This window comes from Lipotes vexillifer, unplaced genomic scaffold, assembly GCF_000442215.2.
Source record: "Lipotes vexillifer unplaced genomic scaffold, Lipotes_vexillifer_v1.1 scaffold283, whole genome shotgun sequence".
NCBI classification, from domain to species: domain Eukaryota; kingdom Metazoa; phylum Chordata; class Mammalia; order Artiodactyla; family Lipotidae; genus Lipotes; species Lipotes vexillifer.
In genome coordinates, this window is record NW_006789004.1 from 105,059 (window position 1) to 123,450 (window position 18,392).

The 18,392-nt window shown below is 40.3% G+C and overlaps 1 protein-coding gene across 1 annotated transcript in view; it reads right to left on the reverse strand.

Annotated features, from left to right (window-relative positions):
- The window catches only part of MYO5C (myosin VC), a 121,412-nt gene that overhangs the window by 17,040 nt on the left and 85,980 nt on the right, over positions 1–18,392 (reverse strand). Inside the window, exons 34-36 of the mRNA XM_007461908.1 lie at positions 8,313–8,411; positions 6,674–6,828; positions 4,618–4,707 (exon numbers count right to left, since the gene is read on the reverse strand). Coding sequence (XP_007461970.1) covers positions 4,618–4,707; positions 6,674–6,828; positions 8,313–8,411 — 344 coding nt within the window. The remainder of the gene's footprint in view (positions 1–4,617; positions 4,708–6,673; positions 6,829–8,312; positions 8,412–18,392) is intronic.

Here is an 18,392-nt window from a genome sequence, read left to right on the forward strand (position 1 = left end):
TTGCCCACTCTCACCACTCTTATTCAACATAGTTTTGGAAGTTTTAGCCACAGCAATCAGAGAAGAAAAGGAAATAAAAGGAATCCAAATCGGAAAAGAAGAAGTAAAGCTGTCACTGTTTGCAGATGACATGATACTATACATAGAGAATCCTAAAGATGCTACCAGAAAACTACTAGAGCTAATCAATGAATTTGGTAAAGTAGCAGGATACAAAATTAATGCACAGAAATCTCTGGCATTCCTATATACTAACGATGAAAAATCTGAAAGTGAAATCAAGAAAACACTCCCATTTACCATTGCAACAAAAAGAATAAAATATCTAGGAATAAACCTACCTAAGGAGACAAAAGACCTGTATGCAGAAAATTATAAGACACTGATGAAAGAAATTAAAGATGATACAAACAGATGGAGAGATATACCATGTTCTTGGATTGGAAGAATCAACATTGTGAAAATGACTCTACTTCCCAAAGCAATCTATAGATTCAATGCAATCCCTATCAAACTACCACTGGCATTTTTCACAGAACTAGAACAAAAAATTTCACAATTTGTATGGAAACACAAAAGACCCCGAATAGCCAAAGCAATCTTGAGAACAAAAAATGGAGCTGGAGGAATCAGGCTGCCTGACTTCAGACTATACTACAAAGCTACAGTAATCAAGACAGTATGGTACTGGCACAAAAACAGAAAGATAGATCAATGGAATAGGATAGAAAGCCCAGAGATAAACCCATGCACATATGGTCACCTTATCTTTGATAAAGGTGGCAGGAATATACAGTGGAGAAAGGACAGCCTCTTCAATAAGTGGTGCTGGGAAAATTGGATAGGTACATGTAAAAGTATGAGATTAGATCACTCCCTAACACCATACACAAAAATAAGCTCAAAATGGATTAAAGACCTAAATGTAAGGCCAGAAACTATCAAACTCTTAGAGGAAAACATAGGCAGAACACTCTATGACATAAATCACAGCAAGATCCTTCTTGACCCATCTCCTAGAGTAATGGAGATAAAAACAAAAATAAACAAATGGGACCTAATGAAACTTCAAAGCTTTTGCACAGCAAAGGAAACCATAAACAAGACCAAAAGACAGCCCTCAGAATGGGAGAAAATATTTGCAAATGAATGAAGCAAATGACAAAGGATTAATCTCCAAAATTAATAAGCAGCTCATGCAGCTCAATAGCAAAAAAACAAACCAATCCAAAAATGGGCAGAAGACGTAAATAGACACTTCTCTAAAGAAGATATACAGACTGCCAACAAACAAATGAAAGAATGTTCAACATCATTAATCATTAGAGAAATGCAAATCAAAACTACAATGAGATATCATCTCACACCACTCAGCATGGCCATCATCAAAAAATCTAGAAACAATAAATGCTGGAGAGGGTGTGGAGAAAAGGGAAAACTCTTGCACTGCTGGTGGTAATGTGAATTGGTACAGCCACTATAGAGAACAGGATGGAGGTTCCTTAAAAAACTACATATAGAACTACAATATGACCCAGCAATCCCACTACTGGGCGTATACCCTGAGAAAACCATAATTCAAAGAGTCATGTACCAAAATGTTCATTGCAGCTCTATTTACAATAGCCCAGAGACGGAAACAACCTAAGTGTCCATCATTGGATGAATGGATAAAGAAGATGTGGCACATATATACAATGGAATATTACTCAGCCATAAAAAGAAACGAATTTGAGCTATTTTGTAATGAGGTGGATGGACCTAGAGTCTGTCATACAGAGTGAAGTAAGTCAGAAAGATAAAGACAGTTACCGTATGCTAACACATATATATGGAATTTAAGAAAAAAAAAATGTCATGAAGAACCTAGGGGTAAGACAGGAATAAAGACACAGACCTACTAGAGAATGGAGTTGAGGAGGGGAAGGAGTTGGGGAGGGGAAGGGTAAGCTGTGAGAAAGTGAGAGAGTGGCATAGACATATATACATTACCAAACATAAAATCTATAGCCAGTGGGAAGGAGCCGCATAGTACAGAGAGACCAGCTCAGTGCTTTGTGACCACCTAGAGGGGTGGGATAGGCAGGGTGGGAGGGAGGGAGACGCAAGAGGGAAGAGATATGGGAACGTATGTATATGTATAACTGATTCACTTTGTTATAATGCAGAAACTAACACACCCTTGTAAAGCAATTATACTCCAATAAAGATGTAAAAAAAAAATTAGAATAATGTAGACATGTAGAAAATTAAAATACTATCTCTACTAATGATATTATAATAAGCTTCTACTATAACTCCTATACTTTAAAACTTAATATCTGATTTATATCGAATGATTTCTCGATGTTTGTGGTAGCATTTATTTTCTGTAACTAACTACACTTGACGCTTAAATGACATGGGTTTGAACTACATGGCTCTACTTACATGCGGATTTTTTCACTAAATATGTACTATAGTACCACATGATCCACAGTTGACTGAATCTGAGGATGGGTCAACTGTAAACATTACTGTCCTGTTTACTTCCCTGACAAATATGTGCCTCCAGAGCTACACTACATTGGAAAACAACTCCCATGGAAGCTCACAGAAAAAACTGCAAAGCACCCAAGGAAATAAACTGCTGTAAGAAGTTGGTAGGTGAATAAATGAGATTCATAACTTTATAATTAGAGTATAGACCAATCTGAAATATTTTAAAATGTGGGTTCTGGGCTGAACATTTGTTCTCCCCCTTCAAATTTATATATTGAAGCCCTAACCTCCAGGGTGGCTATATTTGGAGATGGGGTCTCTAAGGAAGTTACTAAGGTTAAATGAAGTACTAGGGTGGGGTCCTGATCTGATAGGATTAGTGTTCTTACAGAAGGAGACAGCAGAGAGCTCAATCTCTCTTTCTACCCCATGCACTGAGGAAAGGCCATGTGACTACATAGTGAGAAGGTGGCCGTCTGCAAGCCCAGAAGTGAGCTCTCACCATTGAACCAACCATGCCTGCACCCTGATCTTGGGCTTCTGTCCTCCAGAACTATGAGAAGATAAATTTCTGTTGTTTAGGCCACCTAGTCTGTGCTAGCAGACCAAGCAGACTAATACAATATGTTTAGCATGTTCAAAGAGATAAAAGAAAAAAAAAACATTAAGAATAGGACATTATAAAAGGCAGAGGTAAAAAAGAACCATTGAAATTTTAGAAATAAAAATATAGTAATTAAAAACCACTCAGACAGGGACAAGAACATTGCATACATGATGTGGCAGAAGGGGGCAAAGAAAGGATTTTTTAAAATGGTGTTGAATAATGCCTCCCATTAAATCCTCACAGATGCCAGTTTGTCTTAAATGGGCTGGTCTTCCCCCCTCCCCCTAATGTTCCTTTTGGTTAGAGGTTGGATTTTCTTTACTTATTTCTCCTTTTATTCAATAGTACCAGTAGGATTATTTTTATATTTTATTTTAGTTTCTCTCCATTGGGACAACTGGCTATCCACATGGAAGAAGATATGAGATCATTACGTCACATGTCAACTTGGGATAAATAATCATACCAATTTTGGATAAAAGCATAATTATGAACTCTAAATTTGAATTATCAGTTTAGAAGAAAGAATAACTTCATGATCTCAGGGTAGGGAAGAATTTCTTGAACAAGACATTAAATCAGGTATCATAAAAGAACAGGACTGATAGGTTTAAGTACATCAGAATTCAAAAATTGTGTCTGACAAAGGACTCCATAAGCAAAAGTAGAAGATAAGCCACAGTCTACCCATAATATGTAAAGAACTCCTGCAAATCAATAAGAAAAATAATCACCCTTAAGGAAAATGGAGAACAGATGTGAGTAGGCAATTTAAAAGGCAACCCAACCGACTAGTAAGCTCATGAAATGATGCTTGACCTCACTAGTGATCAAGTAATTACAATTTAAGTCAACAAAGTATCACCTGAGCCTAATAAATAATAAAATGTCTGTCAATACCTACTGTTGGTAAAGGTTTGAGACACTGGAACCTTTACATACTACTGGTAGGACTATAAAGTGGTATAACCATTTTGCAGAGCAGTGAAAACCATGAAAGCCATTTTTGCTATTTTAGGTCAATGAAATATTGCTCTGTGAGTACTTGGAGGTGAAGAGCTTCTTTATGATGTCAGCCCCTTGAAAGCAGAGTCAGAATGACAAAGGATTTGCAGATTATGGAGGAACAATCAGAATCTCACAGTGAGAACAGCTATGAAGAAATAGGCATGTTGAACTAACAGCTGTATTTTAGAGTGATAGTACTAAAACCTTCAGAATTTTACAACCAGAAGGAAAATGAAAAATCACAGAATCTACCTCATGAATTTTAAGTCAAGAAAACTGAGGCTTAGTACCATGCCCGAGGTCTATACTTCTTTCTAGAAGTCTTTTTGCCTGTGACTTCCATTCAGCTGGTGATGTGAAGCTGGTCTCCTGGGTAAGGGGGGAGTAAGAAAGCCAGCTGGAGCAGAAGCTGCCCCTGGAGCCAGGCATCCCAATTCCTAACTCCTATGGTGAGTTCTGGCTCATGAGGAGTTAGGAGACTGGCAGTCAGCATAGAACACAGAGTGGGCAGGCAATCCTACCTCTTCTCCACTGTACTGCTTCAGGCAATTGAGGAAATGACAAGTATTGGAAAGCCAAAAGGACAGCATCTCAAAGTCTTCTAAATGTTCCTTTAAAAAAAAAAACAAGACAAGACAAAGTTGGATTTTGTGTTGGATTTGGTACCTCTGAGCCAAGAACAGACATATCTTACCTGTTTGGTTAGCTGGTGGCTTTTGACCAAAAAGAATTCCTTTTTTATTCATTAAAGACTTTATTAAATTTATACTATAAAATAAGCTCATATTTATTTAGCACGTTATGGTTTGCAAAGTATTTCTGTACAGGTTATAACACCTGTTATGATGCTTGAAGCAGGCACTGCAAGAATGCCTGAGAAATGTCTCAGTCCTTGCCCTCCAAAGTTCACATTCTGACTGGTAAGACAGACATGACATACATAGGACACAGTTAAACAGGCGGCCAACAGCCTACATGATGGGCATAGACTGTGCTACAAAAGCTCAGAGGATGCAGAGATGATGTGGAACGTGGACAGCTGAGCAAACCTCAGGAGAGAGGTGGGAGGATGTCCTCCTTGAAGTAAAGGGGTGGACAGACAAGAGCTCAGGATCGAGGACTCTGTTGGCAAGAACACCCCCGCTTATGGGGCAGGAAGGAGAGGAATGAGCAAAGGAAGCAGAGGTCATAAAGACCAGAGCGATAAAAGGAAAACTGGGAAAGTCCTGGGATTTGAAAGACAATGTCAGAGCATTTCAAGGAGATGGTGCTACTGTTCAGTCCACTTAAAGAGAATAAAAATTAAGAAAATACCATTGGATTTAGCAAGAGGAATTTCTTTCTGTGGAGTAATGGGGGTAGAAAATACCATTGGATTTAGCAAGAGGAATTGCTTGTGATCTTTCTGTGGAGTAATGGGGGTAGAAGCCAGATTGCAAGGGGTGAAAAAAAAAGGCACGGTGGCCAAGGGGGTATGTGGATCAAGTGAGGATTGCTTTAATGTGCTGCGCACTGGAGGAGGAGGGGTGGGAAGCCACTGAAGAAGCTGAGATGGTAGATGCTGGCAAGGAAGGATTTACACTCCTCATGCCATGTGTCTTGCAGTTTCTAAGTATTTAAGCATTCCAGAGCAGCACGATGGGGCAAATACTGTGTGCCCATGACCTGGAACGTAATGCAAGTGTACCATGAGAAAACCCAATTTATGAAAATACGGACAGGGAAAACATGAATTTATGGAAGTCTCTTCTAAGAACACAATGGTAGCTCCTGTGAAGACAGTGACTATAAAGCACCCAGCACCAAATCAATGTTAGTTTTCTACTCCTAACTTCTGATGAATAATGAATTCTTAGTATAAAATTTGGTGGGAGGGGGGATAGGGGGAAGAATTATCCATGGCCTGATGCACTCACTGATTTTATTCTTCCCTTTTCCTAGAGTATTTAAAATAGGATTTAATTGCTCATGACTTTTCTAGAACACATATTTTACTAAAAGTATGATAGGACTTCCCCAACTAAAAAAATTAAACATATCTCAAAATCAAACATTACTTCCCATTTGGAAGGGGAATGAAGAATAATGGATCTATATTTTACTGGTCCCTTACATATAGGTTATCTTCATTTCTGGGCTGAGAATAAAAGTACATACTGTGGCTTTATAAGGGAGAATTACACAAACGCCAAGGGAAGAGATGAGTAATTTTTCAGTCCTTCCCATTCCTTGGCATTCACACTTGTTAACTGGAGAGACACACAGTCCCTGCAGCCAGCCCCTCTTTGCAGCCCCAGGGGACAGAAGTGGTGGGGTGGTGGCTACCAGGCTGTAGTCTTGCAGGTAAGGATTTGGGGTCCACTGGCAGATCCCCACCCTTAGGGTTCTCTGACCTAAGCTGTCTTTTCCTAACAGCTTGGATTCTTTTCCTGATTGGGCCTGTGACTGGTTTGAGGAATCATGTGGTTGACCGAAGACTGGTGGTGAAGGATGGGAAAAGTACGGGCATCTGGCCATTCCCACAGGTGTTCCTAAAGTGGCCATAATACCAAGGGCCATGTCAAAGGTAGTTCCTACCTTAATCACCTGCTTGATACCATTAATGGTGCTGTTCATGAGGGACTTGAGCATGTTGGCGTCATTTAGAGAGTCTGCGTAGCGTACACACATGAACAGGATGTGAGCTGGCAGCCCGGGGATCATGTTCACCACCACACCGCGGGGCTTCAGGTCTGGAGCAGAGAGAGTCAGTGAGGATTACAGCTGATGATCAGCTCTCCCGATAAGGAACCTATAATGATGGGGCAGGGGTTGTCTGCTTTTCTGTACTTGATGCAGTGCCTGAATGCATAGGGGTGTCTTTTCCCTTTGAGGAGTTCAGGCTGACGGTTTTCTTGGCAAAAATATACATGCAGGTGCCACCTGCTTCTCTTACTTCTCATTTGCAAAGTACCTTCTCTTTTCTAAGGTTGAATAAAGGACAGAATTTCTTATCTCCAAGGTAACAGAGGAACCCCAGTTCCATGCACCCTCACTTCAGCCTCTATGATGAGGATGGAATATGACCTCAACAATCACATGCATCTGCCTTGAACAGAGAAAACAGGTACACAGCAGTCCTGCAGAGAAGGACCAGCTGGTCTTGAGGAGAAGAGAATGGCTGGAAGGCAGAGTGGGAAAGAAGGGAAGATAGAAACTTTATAGAACAAGCTAAAATAAGCAAACACAGGGTTTCCCTGGTGGCGCAGTGGTTGAGAGTCCGCCTGCCAATGCAGGGGACACAGGTTCATGCCCCAGTCCGGGAAATCCCACATGCCGCGAGGCGGCTGGGCCCATGAGCCATGGCCGCTGAGCCTGCGTGTCCGGAGCCTGTGCTCCGCAACGGGAGAGGCCACAACAGTGAGAGGCCCGCGTACCGCAAAAAAAACTAAAAACAAACACAGACCTCCCCATGTCTGCATTAAGACAGGGGAACAAAGAGGCCCCACAGCTGTGCACCAGTGAGGGTAGAAAGGAAAGGGTAGGGGTGCTCATGTCCTCTGAGGGGAGTCAATTAGGACAAGAGGAGTAAGGCTACATATGGGCTTTCTGCTTTGAGATGTTACAACCCACTGATAGGGCAGCAGCTTTTCTCCTTTTCCGTGGAAAACCATGTGGTTTTCATGGTGAAGACAGTCTAGTAAGATTGTTTCTAAGACCACCAACCCTAGAGTATGCCCACTGGGAGATTCCTGTAACTGAGGTGTGGCTGGAAAGCCTCCACTGTACTGCCTGCAAATAAATTTCTCAGCAGAAGTCAGATGGAACAAAGGAACCACAATTACTTTTTCCATGGCTCCTGTGTTGAGACACAAAGATGAGGAGATGTGTCTTCTACCCTGACCATGTGATGAGACTTGGGAAGAGGTTAGGGCAGTGCTTCTCAACTGAAGGCAAGGTACTCCCAGAGGGCATCTGGCAATGTCTGGAGGCATTTCTTATTGTCGTGGCTAGGGGTTGCTACTGGCTTCTATAGAATTGAAGCCAACGACACTGCTCAATATTCTACAGTGCAAAGCCCCTCCCCACCCCAAACAAAGAATTATGTGGTCAACAGTGGTGAGGCTAAGAAGCAGTGGAGGAAGAAGAGCAAATACCCCTGCCCAAGACCGTAGCAATGGCTGATGCTCCAGTTCTCAAAGATAGAGCAAAAATTCAGAGTTCCAGGTTTCAGTACCAAGAATGAGGTTTTGGACGAGCTTGGCCTCATCTTCTCTCTTGTATTCCAGCATTCCAAGGTACTCCTTGGGTCCTGAGGACAGGTGCACATCATTGGCTGTAGGCAGAGGCAAACAATCAACTAAATACACAAAAACAACTTTCACCGGCATTATCATGAGACTACTCTGTCTCTTTCCATCCCATACTGGCTGGTTTGCCTGTGAATTCCTGTGGCTTTCTGATAAATGCAAACTTTATTAAATCCTGAAGCATTTCTTCTGGTAGTGATTCTTATCTGTGAGTATGTCAATGAGTATAGCTGCTGGTATATATCCTCATGAGCACCTGGTATATATCGAGCACAGTGGGGATATGAAAACAATCCAAGATGATGCTCTTGCCTTCAGGACACTGATGTTACAGTTAAAGAAACGAGATTCACAAAACATGTGTGCAAAACACCAAACTGCATGATCCCAAGGTGGCTGGCCTAGCTTCCTATGTGCCATCACAAGGTGCCACAAACTCAGTAGCATAAAGCACAATTTTTAAAAAAATATAATTTAAAAAGTTTCACATTTCTGGAGGTCATAAGACTGAAATAGATCTTACACTGCTAAAATCAAAGTGTCAGCAGAGCTGTGTTTCTTCTGGAGGCTCTAGGGGAGAACTCATTTCTTGCCTTTTTCAGCTTCTAGAGGCTGCCCACATGATTTGGCTTGTGGCCACATCACTCTGACGTCTGCTTCTATCACCACATCTTTCTCTCTCTGCTTCTATTGTCATATCACCTTCTCTCACCCTGTCATTCCTGCCTCTCTTATAAGGTCTTCTGTGATTATTGTACATCGAATCCCCCTGGATAATCCAGGCGACTCTCCCCATCTCAAGATCCTTCACTTAATCACATAGGCAAAATCCCTTCTGCCATGTAAGGTAACATATTCACAGGCTCTGGGGATTGGGACATGGACATCTTAGGGTGGGCCACAGTCTGCCCTCTGGTCCCCAAAGATTCATGTCCATTCTGAGAGGAAGAGATGTACACAGAAGCATAGGTTAGAGAGTCAGAAAGATTTTAAAGATGTCATGCTGCTGAATTCGAAGATGGTGGAAGAAGCCCATAAGTCAGTAAAAGTGGGTGGCTTCTAGAAGAAGGAAAAGGCAAGACAATAGAATCTCCCCCTAAAGCCTACAGAAGCCCTGCTGACATGTTGACTCTAACCCTGTGAAGACCATTTTGAACTTCTGACCTCTAGAACTGTAAGACTTGTGTTTTATTAAGCCACTAATTTTATGGTGATCTGTTAGGCAGCCATAGGAAATAAATACAGGGGACATAATACTTTATGCATAGGTAGGTTGGAACTGTTGAAAAATTCTCCTTGAAGGAGGCAGCACTCCAGTTGGGCCAAGAAAAGTGAGTAGGCTCTGATGGATGAAAAAGAAGATAATCCAGGTAAAGAGTTAACAGAACTCTCTTCTACTGCATGAGAGTCTGTCCTGTTGATTTACTAGCTCTGTTCCCTTGGAGACTGATAAAGGTAGAATGTTAACTGTTTTACTAAGCAACCTGCTTATGCTAAGAATAACCTCTGATTGCTGAACTGCATCTGGACTGGGAAGAACAATAAATGAAGCAGAAATACATGATAAGAACATCGTATTTTGGGTATTCTTAAGTGTGGTCACTTGTATCTGACCATATTCCTTGGGAGCTAGTGCCACCTATGGAGTGTCCAAAAGGTACTGGCTTCCTGACCACAGCGGTGTGAATGAGCTTGGAGACAGGCACTCCAGCCCCAGCTAAGCCTTCAGATGACCGCATCCCTGCTGATGACTTCACTGCAACTCAGAGCGAGGACCACCCAGCTAAGCCACTTATGGATTCTTGACCTTCAGAACTGTGGTTTTTTTTTTTTACATCTTTACTGGAGTATAATTGTTTTACAACGGTGTGTTAGTTTCTGCTTTATAACAAAGTGAATCAGTTATACATATACATATGTTCCCATATCTCTTCCCTCTTGCATCTCTCTCACTCCCACCCCCCCATCCCACCCCTCTAGGTGGTCACAAAGCCCTGAGCTGATCTCCCTGTGCTATGTGGCTGCTTCCCACTAGCTATCTATTTTACGTTTGGTAGTGTATATGTGTCCATGCCACACTCTTGCTTTGTCATAGCTTACCCTTCCCCCTCTCCATATCCTCAAGTCCACTCTCTAGTAGGTCTGTGTCTTTATTCCTGTCTTACCCCTAGGTTCTTCATGACATTTTTTTTTTCTTAGATTCCATATATATGTGTTAGCATACGGTATTTGTCTTTCTCTTTCTGACTTACTTCACTGTGTATGACAGACTCTAGGTCCATCTACCTCACTACAAATAACTCAATTTCGTTTCTTTTTATGGCTGAGTAATATGCCATTGTATATATGTGCCCCATCTTCTTTATCCATTCATCAGATGATGGACACTTAGGTTGAGAAACTATGTTATTTTTTTGTTTTTTTTTTAACATCTTTATTGGAGTATAATTGCTTTACAATGGTGTGTTAGTTTCTGCTGTATAACAAAGTGAATCAGCTATACATATACATATATCCCCATATCTCCTCCCTCTTGTGTCTCCCTCCCAACCTCCCCCTATCTCACCCCTCTAGGTGGTCACAAAGCACCGAGCTGATCTCCCTGTGCTATGCAGCTGCTTCCCACTAGCTGTCTATTTTACATTTGGTAGTATATATAAGTCCATGCCACTCTCTCACTTGGTCCCAGCTTAGCCTTCCCCTTCCCCATGTCCATTCTCTACATCTGCGTCTTTATGCCTGCTAAATTTTGGGATAGTTTGTTATATGACAATAGATACATGATACAGGAAGGAAAGCTGATGTATTCCACTTTAGACACACAGGGTTGGAGGTGATAATAGAAAGGTGAAGGAGTAGTCTAAGAGGCAAAAAAGGGACTGGGACTCAGGAAAAGTGAGGAATGGCAGGTGGATTTTGGAAGTCCTTATGTTGTGATGGCAGTTCCTTCACTCATTCCAACAACGGGGACACCACTGGGCAATAGGAAGGACAGACATGGTCTCTGCCCTCATGAGGGCAGACTGACCTTTATCATTAATTACTGAAGCGGAAAGATCCTCATTTTGGTTTTGGACATATTAAATGTGAGGTGAGAGCTGAATAAATAATAGTAAAGGAGCTCTTCAAAGAAAGGAATATAGTAAAAAGAACAGAGAACTGAACATACAGCCTTAGTGATAAAGGTTGGGAGGAAGAAGCAGTACTGAACAAAAGAGTAAAGGGAGTTAGAAGAGAGAAGTCAGAAACGTTCAGTGACACAGAAGCGGGTGAAGGGAGAGAGACCTTCAAGACGGCAGAGAAGTAAGACGTGATCACCTTTCTCCCCACAAATAGACCAGAAATACATCTACATGTGGAACAACTCCTACAGAACACCTACTGAACGCTGGCAGAAGACCTCAGACTTTCCAAAAGATATATATATAAATTTTTTCCTTTTTCTCCTTTTGTGAGTGTGTATGTGTATGCTTCTTTGTGTGATTTTGTCTGTATAGCTTTGCTTTTACCATTTGTCCTAGCATTCTGTCTCTCCGTTTTTGTTTTTGCTTTTATGTATAGTTTTTAGAGCTTGATATCATTGCTGGATTTGTTTGTTTGCTTGTTTTTTTGCGGTACGCGGGCCTCTCACTGTTGTGGCCTCTCCCGTTGCGGAGCACAGGCTCCGGACGCGCAGGCTCAGCAGCCATGGCTCACGAGCCCAGCCGCTCCGCACATGTGGGATGTTCCTGGACCGGGGCATGAACCCATGTCCCCTGCATCGGCAGGCGGACTCTCAACCACTGCACCAGCAGGGAAGCCCTGTATTTGTTTTTTGGTTTGGTTGCTCTCTTCTTTCTTTCTTTTATTTTAAATTACTTTTTAATTTTTTAAAATTTTTAATGATTTATTTTAATTTTTTATTTTAATAACTTTTTTTTCTTTCTTTCTTTTGTTCTCCCTTTTCTTCTCAGCCGTGTGGCTGACAGCATCTTGGTGCTCCAGCCAGGTGTAAGGCCTGTGCCTCTGAGGTGGGATAGCCGAGCTTAGGACATTGGTCCACCAGATACTTTCCGTCTCCACGTAATATCAAATGGCGAAATATCTCCGAGAGATCTCCATCTCAACGCTAAGACCCAGCTTCACTCAACAACCAGCAAGCTACAGTGCTGGACACCCTATGCCAAACAACTAGCAAAACAGGAACACAACCCCACCCATTAGCAGAGAGGCTGCCTAAAATCATAATAAGGTCTCAGGTACCCTAAAACATACCACTGGATGCAGTCCTGCCCACCAGAAAGACAAGATCCAGCATCATCCACCATAACACAGGCACCAATCCCCTCCACCAGGAAGCCTACACAACCCACTGAACCAACCTTACCCACTGGGGGCAGACATTGAAAACAACGGGAACTATGAACCTGCAGCCTGTGAAAAGGAGACCCCAAACACAGTAAGTAAGTTAAGCAAAATGAGAAGACAGAGAAACACACAGCAGATGAAGGAGTAAGGTAAAAACCCACCAGACCAAACAGATGAAGAGGAAACAGGCAGTCTACCTGAAAAGGAATTCAGAGTAATGATAGTAAAGATGATCCAAAATCTTGGAAATAGAATGGAGAAAATACAAGAAACGTTTAACAAGGACCTAAAAGAACTAAAGCAAACAATGATGAACAACACAATAAATGAAATTTAAAATTCTCTAGAAGGAATCAGTAGCAGAATAACTGAGGCAGAAGAATGGATAAGTGACCTGGAAAATAAAATAGTGAGCAGAGCAGAGCAGAATAAAGAAAAAAGAATGAAAAGAACTGAGGACAGTCTCAGAGACCTCTGGGGCAACATCAAACATACCATCATTTGAATTATAGGGGTCCCAGAAGAAGAAAAGAAAAAGAAAGGGACTGAGAAAATATTTGAAGAGATTATAGTTGAAAACTTCCCTAATATGGGAAAGAAAATAGTCAATCAAGTCCAGGAAGCACAGAGTCCCATGCAGGATACATCCAAGGAGAAACATGCTAGGACACATATTAATCAAACTATCAAAAATTAACATCGGGCTTCCCTGGTGGCACAGTGCTTGAGAGTCCGCCTGCCGATGCAGGAGACGCGGGGTCGTGCCCCGTTTCGGGAAGATCCCACATGCCGCGGAGCGGCTGGGCCCGTGAGCCATGGCCACTGAGCCTGCGCGTCCGGAGCCTGTGCTCCGCAAATGGAAGAGGCCACAACAGTGAGAGGCCCGCATAATGCAAGAAAAAAAAAAAAAAAAATTAACATCAAAGAAAAAATATTAAAAGCAGCAAGGGAAAAACAACAAATAACATACAAGGGAATCCCCATAAGGTTAACAGCTGATCTCTCAGCAGAAACTCTACAAGCCAGAAGGGAGTGGCAGGACATACTGAAAGTGATGAAGGAGAAAAACCTGCAACCAAGATTACTCTACCCAGCAAGGATCTCATTCAGATTCGACAGAAAAATTGAAACCTTTACAGACAAGCAAAAGCTAAGAGAATTCATCACCACCGAATCAGCTTTACAAGAAATGCTAAAGGAACTTCTCTAGGCAGGAAACACAAGAGAAGGAAAAGACCTAAAATAACAAACCCAAAACAACTAAGAAAATGGTAATATGAATATACATACCAATAACTAGCTTAAATGTAAAGGGATTAAATGAACCAACCAAAAGACATAGACTGGCTGAATGGATACAATAACAGGACCCATATATATGCTGTCTACAAGAGACCCACTTCAGACCTAGGGACACATACAGACTGAAAGTGAAGAGTTGGAAAAAGATATTCCATGCAAATAGTAATCAAAAGAAAGCTGGAGTAGCAATTCTCATATCAGACAAAATAGACTTTAAAACAAAGATTATTACAAGAGACAAAGAAGGACACTACGTAATGATCAAAGGATCAATCAAAGAAGAAGACATAACAATTGTAAACATTTATGCACCCAACATAGGAGCACCTCAATACATAAGGCAACTGCTAACAGCCATAAAAGGGGAAATGGACAGTAACACAATCATAGTACGGAACTTCAACACCCCGCTTTCACCAATGGACAGATCATCCAAAATGAAAATAAATAAGGAAACACAAGCTTTAAGTGATGCATTAAACAAGATGGACTTAATTGATATTCATAGGACATTCCACCCAAAAACAACAGAATACACATTTTTCTCAAGTGTTCATGGAACATTCTCCCTAAGAAAATGGTAATATGAATATACATACCAATAACTAGCTTAAATGTAAAGGGATTAAATGAACCAACCAAAAGACATAGACTGGCTGAATGGATACAATAACAGGACCCATATATATGCTGTCTACAAGAGACCCACTACATACCTAGGGACACATACAGACTGAAAGTGAAGAGTTGGAAAAAGATATTCCATGCAAATAGTAATCAAAAGAAAGCTGGAGTAGCAATTCTCATATCAGACAAAATAGACTTTAAAACAAAGATTATTACAAGAGACAAAGAAGGACACTACGTAATGATCAAAGGATCAATCAAAGAAGAAGACATAACAATTGTAAACATTTATGCACCCAACATAGGAGCACCTCAATACATAAGGCAAAAGCTAACAGCCATAAAAGGGGAAATGGACAGTAACACAATCATAGTACGGAACTTCAACACCCCGCTTTCACCAATGGACAGATCATCCAAAATGAAAATAAATAAGGAAACACAAGCTTTAAGTGATGCATTAAACAAGATGGACTTAATTGATATTCATAGGACATTCCACCCAAAAACAACAGAATACACATTTTTCTCAAGTGTTCATGGAACATTCTCCAGGATAGATCATATCTTGGGTCACAAATGAAGCGCTGGTAAATTTAAGAAAATTGAAATTGTATCAAGTATCTTATCCAACCATGACTATCAATTACAGGAAAAAAATCTGTAAAATATACAATCACATGGAGGCTAAACAATAAACTACTAAATAACCAAGAGATCACTGAAGAAATCAAAGAGGAAATAAAAAAATACCTAGAAACAAATGACAATGAAAACAGGATGACCCAAAACCTATGGGATGCAGCAAAAGCAGTTCTAAGAGGGAAGTTTATAGCAATACAATCCTACCTTAAGAAACAAGAAACATCTCAAATAAACAACCCAACCTTACAACTAAAGCAATTAGAGAAAGAAGAACAAAAAATCCCCCAAAGCTAGCAGAAGGAAAGAAATCATAAAGATCAGAGCAGAAATAAATGAAAAAAAAATGAAGGAAACAACAGCAAAGATCAATAAACTAAAAGCTGGTTCTTTGAGAAGATAAACAAAATTGATAAACCATTAGCCAGACTCATCAAGGAAAAAAGGGAAAAGACTCAAATCAATAGAATTAGAAATGAAAAAGCAGAAGTAACAACTGACACAGCAAAAATACAAAGGATCATGAGAGATTACTACAAGCAACTGTATACCAATAAAATGGACAACCTGGAATAAATGGACAAATTCTTAGAAAATCACAACCTTCCGAGACTGAACCAGGAAGAAATAGAAAATATAAACAGACCAGTCACAAACACTGAAGTTGAGACTGTGATTAAAAATCTTCCAACAACCAAAAGCCCAGGACCAGATGGCTTCACAGGTGAATTCTATCAAATATTTAGAGAAGCGCTAACACCTGTCCTTCTCAAACTCTTCCAAAATATAGCAGAGGGAGGAACACTCCCAAACTCATTCTATGAGGCCACCATCACCCTGATACTAAAACCAGACAAAGATGTCACAAAGAAAGAAAACTACAGGCCAATATCACTGATGAGCATAGATGCAAAAATTCTCAGCAAAATACTAGCAAACAGAATTCAACAGCACATTAAAAGGATCATACACCATGATCAAGTGGGGTTTATCCCAGGAATGCAAGGATTATTCAAAATATGCAAATCAATCAATACGATAAACCAGATTAACAAATTGAAGGAGAAAAACTATATGATCATCTCAATAGATGCAGAAAAAACTTTCAACAAAATTCAACACACATTTATGATAAAAACCCTCCAGAAAGTAGGCATAGAGGGAACTTACCTCAACATAATAAAGGCCATGTATGACAACCCCACAGCCAACATCATCCTCAATGGTGAAAAACTGAAACCATTTCCTCTAAGATCAGGAACAAGACAAGATTGTCCACTCTCACCACTATTATTCAACATAGTTTTGGAAGTTTTAGCCACAGCAATCAGAGAAGAAAAGGAAATAAAAGGAATCCAAATCGGAAAAGAAGAAGTAAAGATGTCACTGTTTGCAGATGACATGATACTATACATAGAGAATCCTAAAGATGTCACCAGAAAACTACTAGAGCTAATTAAAGAATTTGGTAAAGTAGCAGGATACAAAATTAATGCACAGAAATCTGTTGCATTCCTATACACTAATGATGAAAAATCTGAAGGAGAAAGGAAACACTCCAATTTACCATTGCAACAAAAAGAATAAAATACCTAGGAATAAACCTACCTAAGGAGACAAAAGACCTGTAAGCAGAAAACTATAAGACACTGATGCAAGAAATTAAAGATGATACAAACAGATGGAGAGATATACCATGTTCTTGGATTGGAAGAATCAACACTGTGGAAATGACTCTACTACCCAAAGCAATCTACAGATTCAATGCAATCCCTATCAAACTACCAACGGCATTTTTCACAGAACTAGAACAAAAAAATTCACAATTTGTATGGAGACACAAAAGACCCTGAATAGCCAAAGCAACCTTGAGAATGAAAAATGGAGCTGGAGGAATCAGGCTTCCGGACTTCAGACTATACTACTTAAAGCTACAGTAATCAACACAGTATGGTACTGGCACAAAAACAGGAATATAGGTCAATGGAACAGGATAGAAAGCCCAGAGATAAGTCCACGCACATACTGTCACCTTATTTTTGATAAAGGAGGCAAGAATATATGATGGAGAAAAGAGAGCCTCTTCAATAAGTGGTGCTAGGAAAACTGGACAGCTACATGTAAAGGAATGAAATTAAGACACTCCCTAACACCATACACAAAAATAAACTCAAAATATATTAAAGACCTAAATGTAAGGCCAGACACTATCAAACTCTTAGAGGAAAACATAGGCAGAACACTCTATGACATAAATCACAGCAAGTTCCTTTTTCACCCATCTCCTAGAGAAATGGAAATAAAAACATAAACAAATGGGACCTAATGAAACTTCAAAGCTTTTGCACAGCAAAGGAAACCATAAACAAGACCAAAAGACAACCCTCAGAATGGGAGAAAATATTTGCAAATGAATCAACTGACAAAGGATTAATCTCTAAAATTTACAGGCAGCTCATGCAGCTCAATCAAAAAAAAATAAACAACCCAATCCAAAAATGGGCAGAAGACCTAAATAGACATTTCTCCAAAGAAGATATACAGATTGCCAACAAACGCATGAAAGCATGCTCAACATCATTAATCACTGGAGAAATGCAAATCAAAACTACAATGAGATATCATCTCACACCAGTCAGAATGGCCATCATCAGAAAGTCTAGAAACAATAAATGCTGGAGAGGGTGTGGAGAAAAGGGAACACTCTTGCACTGTTGGTGGGAATGTAAATCCATACAGCTATTATGGAGATCAGTATGGAGGTTCCTTAAAAAACTAAAAATAGAACTACCATGCGACCCAGCAATCCCACTACTGGGCATATACCCTGAGAAAACCATAATTCAAAAAGCGTCATGTACCAAAATGTTCATTGCAGCTCTATTTACAATAGCCAGGACATGAAGGCAACCTAGGTGTCCATCATCGGATGAATGGATAGAGAAGATGTGGTACACATATACAATGGAATATTACTCAGCCATAAAAAGAAATGAAATTGAGATATTTGTAGTGAGGTGGATGGACCTAGAGTCTGTCATACAGAGTGAAGTAAGTCAGAAAGAGAAAGACAAATACCGTATGCTAAC